Here is a 21,619-nt window from a genome sequence, read left to right on the forward strand (position 1 = left end):
CCTCACAGCAACCCCTGTACCAAGGACACAGGCCAAGGGTGGGGAGGAGCAGGAAAATGTTTACTAAGGGTCAACTAAGTGCAAGGCGATTTACCCGCATTATCTGTTTTAATCCCTTAACAATCCTTACAGGTGGACATTTTAATTCCCATTTCACAAGTGTGGAAATTAGATCTTAGTAAGATTTCATAACCTGCTGAAGAACACACAGGTATTTAAGTGGTGGAGATGGGTTTTGAAGCTGGTGTCTCTGACTTTAAAGTCCCTACTGGTTCCATGACACCAAGTAAACAGATTTGCCTATTAACTATATTCCTCCAAGCTGCCCTGGGCAGGAGGTAATGTAATACTTTCTGATTTCTTGTCCACCACATCTTCCATCAGACCACTTTGATGTTATATAAAGTCTGTAGGCACAATTTAACAATGAATCACATACCATCTTACCTGGTTACCTGATTGTTTCATTTACATTAGATTCCACAACAAGATTGGTAACATCCCCCTTTCCCCAGGCAGGAATTGTGTCATCTTAACCTCCCTGAGCCTCAGTATCCTCTTCTTTCAAATGTCTGTCTTACAGGACTGTTGCAGAGATTAAATATCAGTTGTAAAGACGTTTGACATAATGTCTCGCACAAACTCTTCAGAAATATTTATTGCATCTCAACATCTTTTTCAACTTCTTCAACACGTCAGACAGGCCTGAGTGCCTGGGTTTTTGGCTATGCCAGTTCCTGTTGATTACTGATATAACAACGTTGGATCAGGAGTATTTCAGTGGGCAGATGTTGAATTTTCTGCCTTCCACCCACTAAAAGGTTTGCATCAAACCAGTCCAGGATAACTCATACTGGATCCCTGCCAGTTGATATAGTTAAGCTGATCTACAGATAAGAAAGAGTCTTGGGTACGTTTAGCTAGTAAATGCAGATCTGCCAAGACTCCAACCCAGTTCTTAAGATACCTGTGTCTGGGCTCCTTCCGCTCTACCAAGCCACCTTTCAAAGGTCTACCTGAAAATAACTAATGAGCTGAAACTATAGGGGGAAGGGGAAAAGACCCGTTATCTTGGTGTTTCTTGCTTTTCCTCGCAGCCCCGCCCTTTTTGCTTCGAAGGGTGAGTTTTTCCTGAATTCACAATACTTTTGCATTGAAGATGTCGGGGGTCCCTTTAAGGTCTTGGGTGACGTAATGACTAGCCCCGCCCTCTCTCTTCTCTCTTCTCAGCCCTGGCCATTTTTTTTTTTTTTTTTGTCCTCAACCAATTAGCGACCCGACGCCCTTTCCGCGCCTCATCCGGGTTCCCGGGACTGGGAAATTGGCCTGGTAACCAGGCAACTACTGATCAATCCCCTCCCCAGCTGATTTGCGCATCAGGTAGTCGCCGCTCTGCGCTCAACGGTGGCGAGTTTCAGTAGCCAAGTGCCCCGCCCCCGTTGCCATAACAGCAGTACACAACCCCTCCTTCCCCTCGCCCGCTTGCTAAACAGTCCTTCCCTCTCGGGACCAAGGGCCTCTCCAGAACTGCTTCTGATTGAGCAGAAACAGGGTCTGAGCCCCTTTGCTAAGGCGAATTGAGTGGGAGGACTGGAGACTGCGCTTTAGGCTGGTGTACCAGAGGGCTCAAGGAAATTGGTCCAGTGGGGAGGGAAAAGTAGAAGAAATGAATGGAGCAGGGATTAGGGATGGCGCAGTGGGAGCTAAGAGGAGAGGAGGAGGAGGACTTGGTAGGGAAGAGTGGAGAGCATGGCTTAAGGGGGAGGTGGGAAGAATGGGGGAGAGGGAAGCCCAGGAAATAGGGACACTGGGCTGCTGGAGGAGAGCTGGAGCCACTGCGAAGGACAGGAAAGGCCTGGGGGTGTGGGTGACATCCTGAAGGGAGGGGGTCCTCAGTGGAAAGTGTGAAGTGGGGGTTGAGAGTCAAAATGAGATGTTCACAGGGATGAGGAAAGAAGCCTAGAGTTGGTGGGTCAGAAGTGATGGGGGTGATGGGAGTGGCACGTGTCAATGACGATGAAGGAGCTGAAGGCTGGCAGAAGCCTAGGAGACCTTCTTTCTCAGGAGGAGGACTGAGCTTATCTGACTTCAGAGCTTTCAGGAGGGAAGAAAGATGTCAGATGAAGATGATCTAGAAGACTTTGAGCCAGACCAGGATGATTTTGAGAAAGAAGAGGACGAGAAGGAGACAGAGGAGGGGGAGGACTACAGAAAAGAGGGGGAAGAGTTCCCTGAGGAAGTGAGAGCCTGGACAAAGAGGGGTCCTAGGGCTGAGGGGCGGGGTTGGGCAGGGGAGGGACGCCTTACTCCACTTCCACCTGCAGTGGCTGCCCACGCCCCTCACGGAGGACATGATGAAGGAAGGGCTTTCTCTGCTCTGTAAGACAGGCAGTGGGCTGGCTCATGCTTATGTCAAGCTGGAGGTTAAAGAGAGGTGCGTTGTGGGGGGACCAGATGAGGACTGTGAGATTGTAGGGCCCCTGTCTCCTTTCCCACTGTCATTCCTGGGTGTTCTGGCTGAGAGTTTGACCCTTCTTATGCCTAGTGGAAAGGGAAGGACAAAATTTACTTTTCAGGAGCTCTGAGACTTCTATCAAAGCTGACCTGGGGAATTGGAGACTGAGAGTATATGGGGGGATTCCTGCTGGATTCCCTCATTTGTCTTTCAGAGTATGGGTTCTCTGTCCTTCACAGACACAGGTCTTTCTGCCCACTGTTAAGAACCCACCTACCTTCTCTTACCCTTCTTCTCGCCTACCATCTGTTGCCCATTCTTCTCCTCATTATAAGCCTTCTGCTTTAGCAACTCTGCCAGTCCTCGCTGGGTTCTTAACCCTAAACCTGGTTCCTTCTCCCTCTTCCATCTCCTAGGGACCTGACAGACATCTACTTGCTGCGCTCCTACATCCATCTGCGCTATGTGGATGTTTCTGAGAACCACCTGACAGACCTGTCGCCACTTAACTACCTCACCCACCTGCTCTGGCTCAAGGCTGATGGCAATCGGCTGCGAAGTGCCCAGCTGAATGAACTGCCCTACCTGCAGATTGCTAGTTTTGCTTATAACCAGATTACTGACACTGAAGGCATCTCTCATCCTCGTCTTGAAACCCTGAATCTCAAAGGTGGGTCTTTTTTTTTTTTTTTTGAGACAGAGTCTCGCGCTGTGTCGCCCAGGCTGGAGTGCAGTGGCGCGATCTCGGCTCACTGCAAGCTCCGCCTCTCAGGTTCACGCCATTCTCCTGCCTCAGCCTCCGAGTAGCTGGGACTACAGGCGCCCGCCACCACGCCCGGCTAGTTTTTTTGTATTTTTAGTAGAGACGGGGTTTCACCATGTTAGCCAGGATGGTCTCGATCTCCTGACCTCGTGATCCACCCGCCTCGGCCTCCCAAAGTGCTGGGATTACAGGCTTGAGCCACCGCGCCCGGCCCTTTTTTTGTATTTTTTAGTAGAGACAGGGTTTCACCGTGTTAGCCAGGATGGTCTCAATCTCCTGACCTCATGATCCGCCAGTCTTGGCCTCCCAAAGTGCTGGGATTACAGGCTTGAGCCACTGCGCCCGGCCAAGGTGGGTCTTAGGATGGGCTACACAAGATTCTTTCCTTCCTAGCCTGAGGCCAACAGAAGTGGGCAGTATGGTCCTTGGCTATGGCACATGGCAGTCTGCATTCATTCATTCAGATACGCAATATGATTCATTATGACAGTTCTACATGTTAACCATATAGGAGCGAATAAGACAAGAAATGTCCCTATTCTCATATAGCTTATATTTCTAGTTGGGAGAGACGTACAAGTAACAACAAACACAATACGTAAATTCATGTAGCATGTTAAAAGGAGACAAGTGCCTTGGAAAAAATAGATGAGAGTAAGAGGAATGGGGGACATAGGTGGCAATGTCAAATGGATTGGTTAGGACAACCATCACTGAGAAGATGACATTTGAGCAAAGAGTTGACGAAGGAGAGGGAATTAGACATGTCAGCTGCTTCGTTCACTCTTCAAAGGCTTAGGTGGATATGTCCATCAGGACCTTGGACTACCACACCACTTGCCCCAGGGCTCCGGAGGTATTAAGTCTGGAGCTGTCCTTCCTCACTACTACCCTGCTTTGTGAATGTCCGGGGTAGGGTGATTTAGAGGCTTCCCAAATTCAGGCTCTAATGCTGAACATTTGGAGTGGCCCTTTGAGCTCTTGAAACCCTCCTCCCCAGGAAACAGAATCCACATGGTGACAGGTCTGGACCCCCAGAAGCTGATCAGCCTGCACACAGTGGAGCTTCGGGGGAATCAGCTGGAAAGCACCGTGGGGATCAATCTTCCTAAGCTGAAGAACCTCTACCTGGTAACTCACTGGGTCATAGGGTGGTGCAGGGAAGAGGGCACTGTCCTGGGGGTCAGGATGCCTGTTTTCTAGTAGGCTCAGCTACTAACTTCTTCATTATGATAGTAACTGGTATTATTATCAAGCCCATAGTTGGTTCCAGATACTGTGGAGATACAGAGCCACCTAGCAGGGCTGATAATATATAATGTGTGGATAATACAGAGATAATTTACTTTGATACAGGTAGCAGCAAAATGGACCATAATTGAGGTACAAACATCAGGCTGTGGAAATGTTTTAGGAAAACTCTCCTCTCAGATTGGGTTTTTCTTCAGCTCTTGCCCTAACCACCACAGCAATCATCAACCTAAGACTTCCGGGGCCCAAGATGTGGGATTTCTACCCATACACCAAGTAGTAGACACCAGCTGGGTGATCTCTAATTCGATTCCGACACTATCTACCTGGGGATAGCATCAGATCCCACAGATTGAGGGCTCAGTTCCCAAGAGTGACCCCCACACCGTCCGCAGACACCAGTTGCAAGTCCAAACCTCCGGAACTTCTGACACATCAGCTTCAACATGAAGCTGGTTCCCATGACCTCTTCTTTGGATTTAATTAATTTTCTGGAGTGACTTTTTATCAGTTTATTGCAAGGGCAAAGGACACAGATGAAGAGATGCATAGGGCAAAGTATGGGGGAATAGGTGCAGTGCTCCATGTCCTTCCTGGGTGCATCACCCTCCAAAAGCTTTCATGTGTTCAGCTACCCAGAAGCTTTCTGGACCCAGTCCTCTTGGGTTTCCATGGAAGCTTCCTTCTCCCCAGGGAATTGGGGAGGCTGTCTCTGGGGAGGGTCTTAAGAACCACAATCAGGCCGGGCACGGTGGCTCACGTCTGTAATCCCAGCACTTTGGGAGGCTGAGGCGGGCGGATCACGAGGTCAGGAGTTCAAAACCAGCCTGGCCAACATGGTGAAACCCTGTCTCTACTAAAAATGCAAAAATTAGCCACACATGCTGACATGTGCCTGTAATCCCAGCTACTCGGGAGGCTGAGGCAGCAGAATCGCTTGAACCCAGGAGGCAGAGTTTGCAGTGAGCTGAAATGACACCACTGCAATCCAGCCTGGGAGACAGAGCAAGACTCCATCTCAAAAAAAAAAAAAAAAAAAAAAAGAGAGGCCGGGTGCGGTGACTCATGCTTGTAATCCCAGCACTTTGGGAGGCTGAGGCGGGCAGATCACGAGGTCAGGAGATCGAGACCATCCTGGCTAACACGGTGAAACCCCATCTCTACTAAAAATACAAAAAAAATTAGCCTGGTGTGGTGGTGGGCACCTATAGTCCCAGCTACTCAGGAGGCTGAAGCAGGAGAGAGGCGTGAACCCGGGAGGTAGAACTTGCAGTGAGCCGAGATGGCACCACTGCACTCCAGCCTGGGCAACAGAGCAAGACTCCGTCTCAAAAAAAACAAAACAAAACAAAACAAAAAAACCACAACCAGAAAGAGGGAGAAGCGGGGAAAGATTAGAGCCTTCCCTTGGGGCAGGTGAAAAGACAGCAGGAGAAGGTTCCTGAGACCTGCCCCTGAGACCCAGCACACCCAACTTTATAACAAAAGACTGTAACAAGGGCTATTATGGGAGTTATAAGCTAGGGACTGTGGATGAAAATCATTATATATAATAACACCACAGGAAGCCACTGAAATATTTAGTCTTTTAGACTCTTAAGCTTCGTTATTCTGGGATGGTGCTGATGGCAATCCTCAGTGGTGGCATGGGGGCTCCTGGGCCGTGTGGGGAGTGGGTTGAAGCATCTCCTCCATCCCAAGTGGCTTTGGGGGGTGAGTGGTAGCGGGTTACTGCTGACCTTTCTCTGGGATGGCAGCTTCTCCTGAACTTCTTTACTTTCTATACTGATCTCTACTCATCCCCACTCCCTTCTTCCACTCCTCCCTCTCAACGTCTTGGATTTCCTCTTTTGCATTATCTCATTCTGACTTCTCTTTCTTCCCTGTCCCTGCTCCCTCTCAATCAATCCACTGTGCCCTGGGGATCTAGGCCCAAAACCTGCTGAAGAAGGTGGAAGGCTTGGAGGACCTGAGCAATCTCACCACCTTGCATCTTCGAGACAACCAGATTGACACTCTGAGTGGCTTCTCCAGGGAAATGAAATCATTGCAGTACCTCAACCTGAGGTATGCACCCCTTCTAAGCCCCACCTTGTCCCTACCCCTGACCAGGTGCAGCTTTTGAGTCTGTGTTCCTCCCTGGCCCAATTCCCCAGTCCTAGCCTACAGCTGGATACTCACCTCATCCTCCTCCCTGATCCTCACTCCGCCTTTCCTTACTTTCTTCTGCACTGAGTTGCAACACTAAGTCCCTTATAGCTTGTGACCCCTGAATTTGTATTCATTCAATCCACAATTATTGAGAATGTGCTATGTGCCAGGCCTTGTGCTGTGTTTTGGGGACATTTAAAGGAATCAGAGGCTGGGCATGGTGGTTCATGCCTGTACTCCCAGCACTTTAGGAGGGAGGATCACTTGAGGCTAGGAGTTCAGGACCAGCCTGGGCAACATAGTAAGACCATGTTTCCACAGAAGTAAAAATAATGGCTGGGCATGGTGGCTCACACCTGTAGTTGTAGCATTTTGGGAAGCTGAAGCGGGCAGATAATTGGAGCCTAGGAGTTTGAGACCAGTCTGGGCAACATGGCAAAATCCCGTTTCTACCAAAAATACAAAAATTAGCCAGGCATGGTGACAAGCACCTGTAATCCCAGCTACTCAGGAGGCTTAGGCGGGAGGATTGCTGGAGCCTAGAGGTGGAGTTTGCAGTGAGCTGAGATCAAGCCATTGCACTCCAGAATAGGTGACAGAGCCAGACCCTGCCTCAAAAACAAAACAAAAAATATTAAATAAAAATTAAAATATTAAATTAAAAATAAAAATTAACTGAGCCTCGTGGTGCACACCTGTGATTTCAGCTACTTAGGAGGCTGAGGTAGGAGGATCACTTGAGCCCAGGAGTTCAAGGTTGCAGTGAGCCATGATTGTGCCACTGCACTCCAGCCTGGGTGACAGAGTGAGCTGTCTCTAAAAGAAATAAAGGAATCAGAGGTGATTCCTGTTCCTAAGGGGCTCACAGTGTGGCTCCAACTCTTTTTTCCTTGCCCTATCCTATATAAGTTTCCACTGCCCTTCTCCATTTCCTCGGTCCCAATTCACCTTCCCATTTCCTGCCTCTCTTCTCCTGAGCCCCACCTGTAAGGGATGACCTTTTTACTGATCTAAAACACAAGATGTCCTCAGATTTGAGGAGAGAAGGACATTTGTAAGAAAATCTTTTGGTAGAAAGGCACTGAAGATCAGCCACTCTTGTCGGATGGAGGACTTTATGTGTGTGTCTTTAAGCAAACATGTAAGGAAACTGCCTCTTTCCTTAGTCAACAAGACCAGATTCTTGAGCTGGCAATGGAAAAAGCATCTCCAAGTAGGGAGAGGTGGTTGCATCTGGAAGCCCCAACTCTCATCCTGACCCCCTGGGCAATCTCTTATTCACGAAGTCTGCCACACAGATCTGATGGGGTGTGTATATGTGCCATCTTCCTGTTAATGATCTAGACAGGCGTGATGGGACCTTCCTGAGTGGCTATTAAATGGGGATGTTTTGAGAGTAAGTCGGGTGTGTGTGTGGAGGGGGGTGAGGGTGTTTCAATGATTGGGAGGTGCCTCTGGGGCCAGAGATGCTAAGCATCCAACAATGCAAGGCAGAGTCCAGTACAAAGTGCCTGTAGCCCTCCTGGTGAGAAACACTGCATGAGGCTCAGCACGACCATGAGATCAGGCTGAAACACTTAAATATGATTTCATAAAGGCTTAAAGCCAGAACGTGAAAATAAATAAAAGGCCAGGCACGGTGGCTCATGCCTGTAATCCCAGCACTTTAGGGGGGCCAAGGCAAGAGGACTGCTTGAGGCCAGGCATTCAAGACCAGCCTGGGCAACATAGTGAGACCCAGTCTCTACAAAAAATTTAAAAATTAGCCAGGTGTGGTGGCACGTGCCTGGAGCTACTTGGGAAGTTAAGGTGAGAGGATCGCTTGAGCCCAGGAGTTCAAGGCTGCAGTGAGCTATGATCATGCCACTGCACCCCCAACCAGGGTGACATAGTGAGACCCTATCTCAATAAAAATAAAAAAATAAATAGAGTATCGTATAATGAGGCACATTAGGAGATGAAGTTTATTCTCCAGGTTGGGAGGCTCCAACCCATCTGTAGCCCTAGGTTCCCTTTGTGGGGAGCACCAACAGAGCACCCACCACCCTAAACTCCAGCTTAGATCCCAGTTCCTTGTCCCCTGACCTAGGTCCTACAGGGTAGAGTGCAGTGGCTCGATCTCGGCTCACTGTAACCTCAGACTCCTGGGGTCAACTGATCCCTCCTCCTCAGCCAAGTAGCAGAGACTACAGGTGTGTACCACCACGCCCACCTAATTTTTTTATTTTTAGTTTTTGTAGAGATGGGGTCTCACTATGTTGCCCAGGCTGGGTCCTACCTTCTACCTTCTGTTTAGGTGTGATCACAGAAAACGTGTCTCCCTGTGAGGAAAATTTGCCCTCTCCTCCCCAGCTACAAGACAGGGTTGTGGCCTAGCTTTGCTGCACCAAAAGAACACATGAACACATGACAGAGTAGAATATGGCACTTAGGGATTCCTTGAAGAGCAGAAGCAGGACCAGAGTGGGGTTGCACAGCACCTCTGCAGTAAATCTGGCAAGGCTTGGCAGGCCAGTCCTCAGTGTTTCTAGGGAAACGGGAACCCAGTAGCAGAGTCCCCCAGAGGCCCCATTCCTAGCAACTGGCAACCAAAGCCCGTTATTCCTGCGTGAACCCCTCCTGACCACACTGACAGGGGCAACATGGTAGCCAACCTGGGGGAGCTGGCCAAGCTTCGAGACCTGCCCAAGCTGCGAGCCTTGGTGCTGCTCGATAACCCATGCACGGAGGAAACCAACTACCGCCAGGAGGCCCTGGTGCAGATGCCATACCTCGAACGCCTGGACAAGGAATTCTATGAGGAGGAGGAACGGGCTGAGGCTGATGAGATTCGACAGAGTCTGAAGGAAGACAAGGAGAAGGAGCAGGAGCAGGAGCCTGAGCCCAAGCGTGACCTGGAACTGGAACAGTCATTGATCTAGCGGCAGTTCTAGCCTCTAAAGATAGTAAGGAAGCCTGCAGGGAGGCAGTGGGAGGAGGCCAAGGGCTGGGCAGGTAGGGAAAGAGGCAAGAGGGGAAGCTGCTGCAGAAGGAGGTGGGGGAGGAAAGCATCAGACAAGCAGAACCCTTAAAGAGAGCAGGGTTAGGAGTCAGGGAGAAGAAAAGGGACCCGTGGGGCCTGGGACCAGCTGAGAAAGGCTTAGGAGGCCAGAAGAGTAAGTGAAAAGAATTGGGGTGGCCGGCAGAGGAGTTGATGGGGGTGGGGCAGCCATACCTGACACAGAGTGAAGTCTGCTAGGAAAGGACAGGTGTGGGTGCATGGTAGGGGCTGCAGGGGAAGGCTGGTGGTGTATGCAGCTGGACCTAGGAGAGAAGCAGGAGAGGAAGATCCTGCACAAAAAATTTGAGCTAAAAATAACAGGACATAGAGGTGGGGGAAGAAAAGAGGGCAGAGTGAGGCAGAAGGAGACTGAAGAGATGAGGATGGCCGCCAGGCACTTTAGATAGGGCAGAGGCTTTATTTATTTACTTCGGTTTTTTTTTTTTTTTTTTTTTTTGAGAGGGAGTCTCCCTCAGTCTCCAGGCTGGAGTGCAATGGCGTGATGATCTGGGCTCACTGCAAACTCCCTCTCCTGGGTTCAAGCAATTCTCCTGCCTCAGCTTCCCGAGTAGCTGGGACTACAGGCGCATGCCACCAGGCCTGGCTAATTTTTGTATTTTTAGTAGAAACGGGGTTTCACCACGTTAGCCAGGATGGTCTCGATCTCCTGACCTCGTGATGTGCCCGCCTCAGCCTCCCAAAGTGCTGGGATTACAGGCGTGAGGCACAGCGCCCAGTCCCTATTTACTTCTGTTTTCTACCTCCAGGAGATCAAAAACGCTGGCCTTCAGACCTGATCGGACTCCCAGGGGGGCCACCACATTCATACCCCCTAGGGCGAGGACAGAGGATGCCTCTTTTTGCCCCAAAGCTGGAAATTCATCACAACCTGAGGCCCAGGATCCGCTCTGTGCGGGTCCTCTGGGCAGTGTGGGGTGCAGAGTGGGGTGCAGAGTGGGGTGCCTAGGCCTGAGCGCTGCCTGGAGCCTAGGCCGGGGGCCGCCCTCGGGCAGGTGTGGGTGGGAGCCAAGCCCGCGTGGGCCGCGGGGTGCTGGTAGGAGTGGTTGGAGAGACTTGCGGAGGCGGCTGGGGTGTTCGGATTTCCAATAAAGAGACAGTGTGATGCTCCTGTGTCTGACCGGGTTTGTGAGACATTAAGGCTGTCTTGAGCTTCACTGGCAGTGTGGGCCTTCGTACCCGGGCTACAGGGGTGCGGCTCTGTTACTTTCGAGTGGGTTGGGCCGTGGGTATGAGCACTTGTGTGCGCGGGGGGGCCAGGTCGTGGGTGCCCCCACCCTTCCCCCATCCTCCCCCCTCCCCCACTCCACCCGCGTCGGTCCCCCACCCGCGCTAGTACGTGCGCCTCCGCCGGCAGCTCCTGACTCATCAGGGGCTCCGGGTCACATGCGCCCGCTCGGCCCTATAGGCGCCTCCTCCGCCCGCCGCCCGGGAGCCGCAGCCGCCGCCGCCGCCGCTGCCACTCCCGCTCTCTCCGCGCCGCCGTCGCCACCGCCACCGCCACTACCACTGGCTGAGTCTGCAGTCCAGAGGTGAAGCCCCCGCCGGGCCCCGAGCCCCTGCGGCCCCCTCCCCTCGCCGCGGCGCCCCTGCCCCCTTTACCCGGTGCCGCTGCGCACCTCTCCGCATCTCTGGCCCGGTGCAGCTGCGCACCTGCTCGGCCGCCCGCGCCCAGGGCGCCCTCCCTCCCTGGCCTTCCCCGCCCGCTGCCCTTGCTTTCTGGCCCTCTCCGCGGCTGTCTCTAACTGCGCCTCTCCACCCTTGCCTGCCTTTCTCCCGGTGCTCACCCTCACCTACGGTTCTGTCCATTTGTTTCTAAGTTGGGAGTCTCTCCGGGCGGTGCATTTTTATCCTGGCGCGTCCCTTTTGGTTTGCATTTGGGGAAATGTCTTCTCTCACCCTTCCTCACCGCCCCCCCGCCAGACTTCCCTTGGACTCCCCTCTCTTCTGCTCTTCCCCACGACGCCCCTCTCTGTTCGCGCTTCCTCCCCTCAGCTGCACGGGGGAGGGATGGAAGAAGTGGGGATTTGTCGGGGCGCAGGGAGGAGGACAGGCCCAGCTGGTCTCCACTCCCCACCGGCTCTTATCCTCTTCACTTCCCACTGCAACCCCCAGGGACTGCAGGGCCTTTCTCAGGACCCTCTCCCCCGACACCTCTACTGCGTGTGCCTTTCGCGGGAAGAGGAAGGAGACACGTTTGGGAGAGAGTGGGACCTTGGGGAAGGGGCAGAGTTCAGGCAGCTGAGGTGTTAAGTTGGGGAGGGATGGGGGCTCTGGAAGAGAGGCCCAGGCAACCCATCCTCTTCGTGGCTCCCAGGAGAAATGCAAGCCTGGCAGCCATTCCGCTCTGAGGAGATCTGGGGGAACCCCACCGGCTGGCCAAGCTGCAAAGAGGCGCGGGAACCACTGTCGTGCCCCTCCCCTCCTCACTGCAGTGTTCTCCCATCTCATCATTTGATCGTACCCCGCCCCCCACTGCAGTGACCTCCCCTTCCTCACTGCATTGACCTTCTCCTCTTCCCAGGGGGGAGGGGGAATCCCTTCTACAGCCCTAGACTGCAGCCAGCACCTCCCTACCCACCCCCAACCCCACTGCAGTAACCTCTTTCCCATCCCTCCCAGCCTCCTGCCCCGCCCATTGATCTCAGGCTCCACCCCTCTAAGCCTCTTATCTTTCTCCTTCCTTCCCTTCCACCCGAGGAGATCCCAGCCATCATGTCCATAGAGAAGATCTGGGCCCGGGAGATCCTGGACTCCCGCGGGAACCCCACAGTGGAGGTGGATCTCTATACTGCCAAAGGTAATGGGTGTGGCATGGGCCTTCCTACAGCCCTAGCTTTTCCACCGCCAGGCTGGGTTTGGCCAGGGGTTAGGAGGCCTTTTTTGATATCCAGGGGGATGGGGTGCTGGGCCAGGCTCACAAGCCTGGGTTGTAAAGGTTGGATCCTCCTTGTCCAGGGAGCCAGGGTAGGTGAGTCTGTGTTCGAGTTGAGCGTGTGAGGCATGCCCTGCCTCCGTGTGTCTTCCTGTGCACCTGCATGTGTGCAGACGTGTGCTGCGAGCAATTTCCTTTTTGCGGGCTCCCACTTGTGCATGTGGGGCCTCAGATGGGCGGATGAGGAGGCCACTTCTTGTGCATCTGCCTCTGTGTGTGGCGGGGGGTGGGGGAGACGTTAGGGAGCAGTGTGGGGAGAGAGCTAGATGTGGTAGGCAGGAAGTTTAGAGCCAGAAGGCTGAAGGACTCCCTGGCCCCTGTGTTCTCTTCACTCCCTCTCATTCCATGTTCCTCCTTTAGGTCTTTTCAGGGCTGCAGTGCCCAGTGGAGCCTCTACCGGCATCTATGAGGCCCTGGAGCTGAGAGATGGAGACAAACAGCGTTACTTAGGCAAAGGTGAGGTTCTTTCTCTTTTCCAGACTTTCCCCAACCTCAGCCTTATGCCCCTACCTCACACCAGTCCCCAGTCCTCCTCTAGCATGCCTTCCCCTCCTCCCATTGTCCCTTCCGGCCCCTCCTGGCCTGACCCAGTCCAGCCTTTTCCTTTCCCCAGGTGTCCTGAAGGCAGTGGACCACATCAACTCCACCATCGCGCCAGCCCTCATCAGCTCAGTGAGGCCCGCTCTTTGCTGGGGATAGCAGGGCCAGAGTTCTGGAAGGAATCTTGGAGCAGGGCAGGAGGAAGGGGAGAAAGAATGCCCACTTTTAGGAATCATGGTCACAAGGGGGAAGGGTGGGGAACAGATTCCTTACTGCCCCTGGTCCCATGGGGGTTCAGGTCCCCTAATCCAGGCAGGCCCCTGGCCAAATGTGAGCTTGGGTGTGAATGAGGGGACCCTCTGCCTGAGGGCTCAGCCTCCAGCCTGGCCCCGGGTGATGGAGGCTTTGCCCTCAGGGTCTCTCTGTGGTGGAGCAAGAGAAACTGGACAACCTGATGCTGGAGTTGGATGGGACTGAGAACAAATGTGAGCCGGGGCTGGGAGAAAGTGGGGAAGCATCAGGGTGGGGAGGCGTGGAGCAGATAGAGAGCTGAAGGGCCAGTGCTGTAATGGCTTCCTCAGGAATGACTGTCAGGGGCCTCATCCTCCCAAAGCCGGAGCAAGGGGAGATGAGTTTAGCTGCAGAGGGAGGGACCGACATTAGGCAGAAGGAAGACCTTCTTTGTAGCATATATAGGAGGGGGTTGGCCTGAGAGAGTCTGTGGTCTCAGGGGTATTTGGACAGAGGTGCGGCTCTCTGCTGCTTCCAGTCTCCTCCTCCCCACCCATTCCTCTCCCTGCTGTTTTCAGGAGAGCATGGATGAGGTGTTGCTGGGGCAGGGGTAGGGAGGGAGGAGGGGGTCTCCTTTACTGGCTCCTTTTGGAGACTACAGATGGAGGCAGGAGCTAGAAGGAGAAGGGGACATTGTGCTCAGCACCTTCCTCTATAATCTTCCAGCCAAGTTTGGGGCCAATGCCATCCTGGGTGTGTCTCTGGCCGTGTGTAAGGCAGGGGCAGCTGAGCGGGAACTGCCCCTGTATCGCCACATTGCTCAGCTGGCCGGGAACTCAGACCTCATCCTGCCTGTGCCGGTGAGCGCTGAGCCGTGCCTGTGACTCTCCCAGGGGTGGGTGGGGGAGGGGGCATGCAACTCATGAGGAATAATGGGAGGAAAGTGAATTGGGGGAGGTAAAGAGGAAGGATGGGGACGTGAGATTTAGTCCGGGAAGCTGGGGGAAGTTTGGGATCTTGAGTTAAGACTCCTGGGGCAGGCAGGGAGGGGCTCTTTGACCCTTCTGTCTTTCTGCGGCTTCCCAGGCCTTCAACGTGATCAATGGTGGCTCTCATGCTGGAAACAAGCTGGCCATGCAGGAGTTCATGATCCTCCCAGTGGGAGCTGAGAGCTTTCGGGATGCCATGCGACTGGGTGCAGAGGTCTACCATACACTCAAGGGAGTCATCAAGGACAAATATGGCAAGGATGCCACTAATGTGGGGGATGAAGGTGGCTTTGCCCCCAATATCCTCGAGAACAGTGAAGGTGAGGCCAAGAGCCCCACTGCCAGCTCTAAGTCTTACCCTACTGCAGGACATCAGAAAGGGCCACACACTTCACCAAGTCCTGAGTAGGTGTGGAGGGTCCTCGGACTCTGCAAACTCCAAAAGTTACCAGTTCTTAGAGTGGATTGCAGGGGGCTTCCCAAATTCACATGCAGACCTAGGGGGCCAGTCTTTCATCTGCCTAGCCGGATGTGTTAGCATCTGTTAAGTTGTCACTGGAGGGCCAGGCGCGGTGGCTCATGCCTGTAATCCCAGCACTTTGGGAGGCTGAGGCGTGTGGATCACTTGAGGAGTGAGACCAGGAGTTTGAGACCAGCCTGGCCAACATGGTGAAACCCTGTCTCTACTAAAAATACAAAAATTAGCCGGGCATGGTGGCGCGTGCCTGTAATCACAGCTACTAGTGGGGCTGAAGCAGGAGGATGGCTTGTACCTGGGAGGCGGAGGTTGTGGTGAGCCGAGATTGTGCCACTACACTCCAGCCTGGGTAACAGAGCGAGACTCCGTCTCAAAAAAGAAAAAAAAAAAAAAAAAAAGTTGTCACTGGAGCCCTTGGGAATACTGGGAGATGGTCTGGGTGACCTGTTGGATTCATCCCATCCGTTCGAAATCTGTCCTGTCCCCATTCCAACCTCCTAGGCCTCTAGAATCCCTAATTTTTCTGTGCCTTGGGAGAAACTGTATAGGGAATGGAAACAATGTAGGTAGTGGTTAAAAGTTAAGATTCTGGGGCCAAATTACCTGGATGTATTTGAACCCTGACTTGTGAAGTTACTGCGGGTGGTCTTTCTTACTTCTCTCTGGAAATAATAACAGAATCTAGCTCATAGTAGTGTGAGGTTTACACGAAATATATATGAAATGCTTAGGCGACATGCTGCCAATGAAAAGATAATAAGTATTATTAGCAGAATTCCACTCCTCTGTGTTCCTAGATGTCCTCTCCTCCCAGTCCTGGGGATAACCCCAATAGCAACCCCACCACACTTCCCTCAGGAACGGTCCTCCACCTCTGCCCTGAATGTCTTTTCTTTCCCTCCTCCTCGCCCATCCCTCTTGCTTGTACTATAATCTCACTGTATTCTGTCCCCAGCCTTGGAGCTGGTGAAGGAAGCCATCGACAAGGCTGGCTATACGGAAAAGATCGTCATTGGCATGGATGTTGCTGCCTCAGAGTTCCATCGTGATGGCAAATACGACTTGGACTTCAAGTCTCCCGCTGATCCTTCCCGATACATCACTGGGGACCAGCTGGGGACACTCTACCAGGACTTTGTCAGGGACTATCCTGGTGAGAGGAAGCAGTGTGAGGGGGAAGTCTGGGGGCAGGCAGTGTCCCAGCAACTCTGGACCTTATGGGGTGCTGACTCAGGCACCAGGTGGAGGTGTGCTAAGAAGAACCTGAGAACCAGGGAGAGGGTGCAGGAGCCACCTGCAAAGACTGGGCTTTGTATGTAGTGTACAAGTGCAGGTACCCGAGACTAAACTGTTCTATCTGCCTCAGATCCTGATTAAAGTCATGGGTTCTGAAAATTACTGGGGTTGGGGGAAGGCTCTGGAAGGAACCAGGGATGGTGAGAGGGTGACTGGATCTAGCAGAGAACTAGAATATTTCGGTATCTTTGATTGATGAAATTGTGGATGCTGAATGGAGCTGGGACTGATGTGTGAGTAGAAAGAAGGCTGAGGGGGGCCGGGCGCGGTGGCTCAAGCCTGTAATCCCAGCACTTTGGGAGGCCGAGGCGGGTGGATCACGAGGTCAGGAGATCGAGACCATCCTGGCTAACATGGTGAAACCCCGTCTCTACTAAAAATACAAAAAACTAGCCGGGCGTGGTGGCGGACGCCTGTAGTCCCAGCTACTCGGGAGGCTGAGGCGGGAGAATGGCGTGAACCCGGGAGGCGGAGCTTGCAGTGAGCCGAGATCGCGCCACTGCACTCCAGCCTAGGCGACACAGCGAGACTCCGTCTCAAAAAAAAAAAAAAAAAAAAAAAAAAGAAGGCTGAGGGGGACTGAATTAGCTTCTGCAAGTCTGCCCAGGGCCTTTACCCCAGGAAGGAGGCAGTTGGTCTCCATCTTCCTGAAACAGAGCGAAAGAAAATAAACATAATTGCAGAATTCAGGATTTGGATTAGCAATGAGGAAGGGCTTCCTGGGGGTGAGAACAGGAAAATGCAAAGTTAGGTTGTGAACCCTTGTTACTGGAAGATTTTTTTGTTTTTTGGATTTTTGTTGTTGTTGTTGTTGTTGTTTGTTTTTTGTTTTTTGTTTTTTTGAGACGGGGTTTCACTCTTCTTGCCCAGACTGGAGTGCAATGGCGCCATCTCGGCTCACCACAACCTCCACCTCCTGGATTCAAGCGATTCTTCTGCCTCAGCCTCCCGAATAGCTGGGATTACAGGCATGTGCCACCACGCCTGGCTAATTTTGTATTTTTAGTAGAGACAGAGGTCTCTCCATGTTGGTCAGGCTGGTCTCCAACTCCCAACTCAGGTGATCCGCCTGCCTTGGCCTCCCAAAGTGCTGGGATTACAGGCGTGAGTCAGTGCACCTGGCCTGTTTTTTTTGTTTGTTTGCTTGTTTTGTTTTGTTTTGTTTTTGAGATGGAGTGTCGCTCTGTCGCCCATGCTGGAGTGCAGTGGCGTGATCTCCACTCACTGCAAGTTCCGCCTCCCGGGTTCACGCCATTCTCCTGCCTCAGCCTCCTGTGTAGCTGGGACTACAGGGGCCCGCCACCGCGACCGGCTAATTTTTTTTTGTATTTTTAGTAGAGATGGAGTTTCACCGTGTTAACCAGGATGGTCTTGATCTCCTGACCTCGTGATCCGCCCGTCTTGGCCTCCCAAAGTGCTGGGATTACAGGCTTGAGCCACTGTGCCCGGCTGTCTTTTTTTTTGAGACAGAGTCTTGCTCTGTCGCCCAGGCTGGCATGCAGGGGTGCGATCTCTGCCTCCCAGGTTCAAGTGATTCTCATGCCTCAGCTTCCCCAGTAGCTGGGATTACAGGCATGTGCCACTATGCTCGGCTAATTTTTGTATTTTTAGTAGAGACGGAGTTTCACTCTGTTGGTCAGGGAACTCCTGTCCTCAAATGATACGTTCACCTCAGTATCCCAAAGTGCTGGGATTACAGGCATAAGCCACTGTGCCTGGCCTCTCCCTGTAAGGTTTTATGAAATAAGAATCAGGAGCCAGGCATGGTGGCTCATGCCTGTAATCTCATCACTTTGGGAAGCCGAGGCAGAAGGATTGCTTGAATCCAGGAGTTCGAGACCGGCTTGGCAATACAGTGAGACCTCATCTCTACAAAAATTTTAAAAATTAGCTGAGTGTGGTGCCACATGCCTATAGTCCCTGCTACTCAGGAGGCTGAGGTGGCAGGATCACTTGATTTGGGGAGGTGGAGGTTGCAGTGAGCTGATATTGTGTCACTGCACTCCAGCCTGGATGACAGAGTGAGACTCTGTCTCAAAAAAAAAAAAAGGTTAAGAATCAGGGCAGGCTTACACTGGGGGGATTTGTCTTAGCAAGGATGAACAGGTATAGTTAACCAAGGGCCTGTCCATTTCAGGGAATAAAGGGGCATGTTCCTGCCTGATGTAGAGGCCCAGGGAAGATGAACACCCCCCACCCCCCATGCTCTCTCTGCAGTGGTCTCCATTGAGGACCCATTTGACCAGGATGACTGGGCTGCCTGGTCCAAGTTCACAGCCAATGTAGGGATCCAGATTGTGGGTGATGACCTGACAGTGACCAACCCAAAGCGTATTGAGCGGGCAGTGGAAGAAAAGGCCTGTAACTGTCTGCTGCTCAAGGTCAACCAGATCGGCTCGGTCACTGAAGCCATCCAAGCGTGAGTGACTTCGGGCCCTCTCCTGTGTGTTCCTCGTTTCTATAAGACTCTTCTTGCAAGTGCTCCAGCCTAATTCTACCCAGGGATGCCAAAGAGAGCAGGGAACCTGGAATCATCATCACAGTTCTCTCACCTCTGCCCCTCCACCCCTGATTCTCTGCTCCCCTCCCAGATAGCTTTCCCCTAGATGCTTCCTGATATAGACCAAGGTTGGGGCTGGGAAGAGAGTGCCCAGTGTGAGGGCTGGAGAAGCAGTGCTGTGTGTGGATACAGGTGCAAGCTGGCCCAGGAGAATGGCTGGGGGGTCATGGTGAGTCATCGCTCAGGAGAGACGGAGGACACATTCATTGCTGACCTGGTGGTGGGGCTGTGCACAGGCCAGGTGAGTGAGGCAGCCTGGTGAGTGAAGATAACTCTCTGTGGGACTGGTATTTCTAGCTCACCCACCTGGTCTCTCCTTCCAGGTGTTTGAGGGTGTCAGGGGAGTTTCAGGAGAGCAGAAGTTTCTTTTCAGGGGTGAGAGGGCAGCCACTGAGCTCAAATCCTTTGAAATGTTTCAGATCAAGACTGGTGCCCCGTGCCGTTCTGAACGTCTGGCTAAGTACAACCAGCTCATGAGGTGAGGGTCCCTGGGGTGGGAGCCCCTGGCCCAGAGGGCTAAAGGCCCCATTTGCCTGCCGGACCATCTCTAGCACCCAGGGCCTGGATGACAGTCTATTTCCAGATAATATTGGTTTTTGCTTTCTGGGTTTATTGATGGCCTGATTGACAGATCCCAGAGATCACATGGGAAAGCCAGGGAATGCTCAGCCTTGGGGCAGGACACAAAAGCAGGTGGTGTGGGGGTGGTTGGAGTCTGGGGGACCCCCTAGAGAGAGAAGCAGGATCCTTCTGCATCCCTGACCACTTCCTTTGTGGTTCATGTCTCTCAGAATTGAGGAAGAGCTGGGGGATGAAGCTCGATTTGCCGGACATAACTTCCGTAATCCCAGTGTGCTGTGATTCCTTTGCTTGCCTGGAGACGTGGAACCTCTGTCTCATCCTCCTGGAACCTTGCTGTCCTGATCTGTGATAGTTCACCCTGTGAGATCCCCTGAGTCCCAGGGTTTCCAGAACTTCCCTGATTGACCTGCTCCGGCTGCTCCTTGGCTTACCTGACCTCTTGCTGTCTCTGCTCACCCTCCTTTCTGGGCCCTACTCATTGGGCTTCTGCACTTTCCACTTCTTCCTTTCGCTTTCTCTCTTCCCTCAAAAACTAGAAATGTGAATGAGGATTATTATAAAAGGGGGTCTGTGGAAGAATGATCAGCGTCTGTGATGGGAGTGTCAGGGTTGGTGTGCTGAGGTGTTAGAGAGGGACCATGTGTCACTTGTGCTTTGCTCTTGTCCCATGTGTTTTCCACTTTGCATATGAGCCATGAACTGTGCATAGTGCTGGGGTGGAGGGGAGTGCTGGGCGTGTGATCATGCCTGGCTAATAAGGCTTTAGTGTATTTATTTATTTATTTATTTATTTATTTATTTATTTATTTAATTTGCTTTTCATTCATCCCATTAATCATTTCCCCATAACTCAATGGCCTAAAACTGGCCTGACTTGAGGGAACGATGTGTCTGTATTTCATGTGGCTGTAGATCCCAAGATGACTGGGGAAGGAGGTCTTGCTAGAATGGGAAGGGTCATAGAAAGGGCCTTGACATCAGTTCCTTTGTGTGTACTCACTGAAGCCTGCGTTGGTCCAGAGCGGAGGCTGTGTGCCTGGGGGAGTTTTCCTCTATATATCTCTCCCCAACCCTAGGTTCCCTGTTCTTCCTCCAGCTGCACCAGAGCAACCTCTCACTCCCCATGCCACGTTCCACGGTTGCCAGCACCTCTGTGGCACTGAAATGAGCACCACCATTAAAGTCTGAATCAGTGTACTATTGTGTCTGAGGAGTCTTATTCTAGTCCATATGAGGGGAGAGAAGATGGAGCACCTGGAAGCTGGTGAAACTGGACAGCAGAACTGGGGAGGGCACAAAAAGAGGAAGACAGACTGAACAAATATGGCCAAGATGATGGCACTGCCTACCCCATTCTGGCTAGGTGGGGTGCATGTGGCCCCTGCTTTCTTAGCAGCAGGCTTGGCTCCCAGACCCGGGTGAATTAAGGGGTTCAAGAGCCCCTAAAAGCATAAAATATTGTGTGTGTATGTGTATTTTGGGGGAAAGGGGGTCTAAGGTGTTTTCATATCCAAAGGGCTTGTGGACTGGAGCAGCTCCTGTACTGGACCTCTGCCAACAAAAGCCTGGCTGGTTCTCGAATGGAACAGGACTTCCTGGCCATTACTCACTGCAAGATGGGGAAATGGGAAGGAAGAATGGTTCTGGGGGTAGTATAGAGAAGGACCTGAGGAAACAGAGTCCTCCAATAAACTGAAAATTCAGGGACGAAAGTGCTTAACAGACCCCTGGCTGGGTCAGACTAATAGTAGGGTTCCAATATGTGGCTAGAGACATATGACTCCTTAGCTATAACTCGTTAACTCTTATGGGGCCTCAGCGTTGAGATGCTCATTCTAGGTACCACCGAGGGGGACAAATCCCTTCCTCGTGGCTTGGATGCAACCTTGCGTCCCACAGATAGGGTCTGCACATGGGAGATCTAACCACTAGAGGGAGTTAGAGTTCTGCAGGACGCCATACTGGAGGCCAAGTGGGAGGAACTTCAAGCTGTCCCCTGTGGGCCTCCCACTCTGCTTCTGCTAAGGTCCGGTCCTGGCTCCCTCTGCCATCCTGCTCAGCTCCAGGGCTAAAATAGGATTCTAGTTTTGTATAGGCATGGCCCATTTCTTTTCTTGCCCTCCTTCCTGGGTCCCTGACACCTCAGCCATTTTCAATTCAAAGAGCTTCATGCCCCCTTTCCATTTCTGTGCCTTTTAATTTCAGTGTGGGCATCTCATCTTTCCCTTTTCTCCTGTCTCCTGGCGACCCTTTATGCCTCCCTTGGGGTTTTCTGTACTTTTCTCTGTGCCTCTCAGTTTTCTCTGGGGTCCCTGATACCTATCTTACCT

The 21,619-nt window shown here is 52.3% G+C and overlaps 2 protein-coding genes across 6 annotated transcripts; both read left to right on the forward strand.

Moving 5' to 3' along the window:
* The first annotated feature begins 912 nt into the window (after positions 1-912).
* LRRC23 (leucine rich repeat containing 23) lies at positions 913-10,791 on the forward strand. Of its 2 annotated transcripts, none has more exons than XM_003905901.5 (8): positions 913-1,380; positions 2,065-2,239; positions 2,325-2,434; positions 2,872-3,125; positions 4,219-4,349; positions 6,400-6,536; positions 9,256-9,565; positions 10,428-10,791. In XM_003905901.5, the coding sequence occupies exons 2-7, from the start codon at positions 2,114-2,116 to the stop codon at positions 9,539-9,541; spliced, it is 1,044 nt and encodes a 347-aa protein (XP_003905950.1). In that variant the 5' UTR covers positions 913-1,380; positions 2,065-2,113; the 3' UTR covers positions 9,542-9,565; positions 10,428-10,791. The 2 variants fall into 2 exon arrangements, with proteins under 2 accessions (XP_003905950.1, XP_003905951.1); XM_003905902.5 differs by having other exon boundaries at positions 1,298-1,552.
* Positions 10,792-10,883: 92 nt separating this feature from the next.
* On the forward strand, positions 10,884-20,486 carry ENO2 (enolase 2). 4 transcript variants are annotated; one of them, XR_002515508.2, is made up of 13 exons: positions 10,909-11,210; positions 12,382-12,478; positions 12,974-13,069; positions 13,227-13,285; positions 13,569-13,638; positions 14,111-14,244; positions 14,471-14,693; positions 15,807-16,004; positions 18,365-18,566; positions 18,840-18,948; positions 19,127-19,185; positions 19,499-19,649; positions 20,386-20,486. XR_002515508.2 is itself a non-coding variant. In XM_009180105.3 (12 exons), the coding sequence occupies exons 2-12, from the start codon at positions 12,394-12,396 to the stop codon at positions 19,566-19,568; spliced, it is 1,305 nt and encodes a 434-aa protein (XP_009178369.1). In that variant the 5' UTR covers positions 10,884-11,210; positions 12,379-12,393; the 3' UTR covers positions 19,569-20,486. The 4 variants fall into 4 exon arrangements, 3 of the variants coding, with proteins under 3 accessions (XP_009178369.1, XP_021777662.1, XP_021777663.1); XM_009180105.3 differs by having other exon boundaries at positions 10,884-11,210; positions 12,379-12,478; positions 19,499-20,486; XM_021921970.2 differs by having other exon boundaries at positions 19,499-20,486.
* Positions 20,487-21,619: the final 1,133 nt, after the last annotated feature.

Source organism: Papio anubis, chromosome 9, assembly GCF_008728515.1.
Source record: "Papio anubis isolate 15944 chromosome 9, Panubis1.0, whole genome shotgun sequence".
Classification (NCBI taxonomy): domain Eukaryota; kingdom Metazoa; phylum Chordata; class Mammalia; order Primates; family Cercopithecidae; genus Papio; species Papio anubis.

Excerpts from the sequence above, each read along its gene's own strand:
- LRRC23 (XM_003905901.5), top strand. The coding sequence starts at position 2,114 with ATGTCAGATGAAGATGATCTAGAAGACTTTGAGCCAGACCAGGATGAT. Across the intron at positions 4,350-6,399 it reads AGCTGAAGAACCTCTACCTG|GCCCAAAACCTGCTGAAGAA; the intron begins GTAACTCACTGG and ends CTGGGGATCTAG. Across the intron at positions 6,537-9,255 it reads TTGCAGTACCTCAACCTGAG|GGGCAACATGGTAGCCAACC; the intron begins GTATGCACCCCT and ends CCACACTGACAG.
- ENO2 (XM_009180105.3), top strand. The coding sequence starts at position 12,394 with ATGTCCATAGAGAAGATCTGGGCCCGGGAGATCCTGGACTCCCGCGGG. Across the intron at positions 12,479-12,973 it reads GGATCTCTATACTGCCAAAG|GTCTTTTCAGGGCTGCAGTG; the intron begins GTAATGGGTGTG and ends TTCCTCCTTTAG. Across the intron at positions 14,694-15,806 it reads TATCCTCGAGAACAGTGAAG|CCTTGGAGCTGGTGAAGGAA; the intron begins GTGAGGCCAAGA and ends TTCTGTCCCCAG.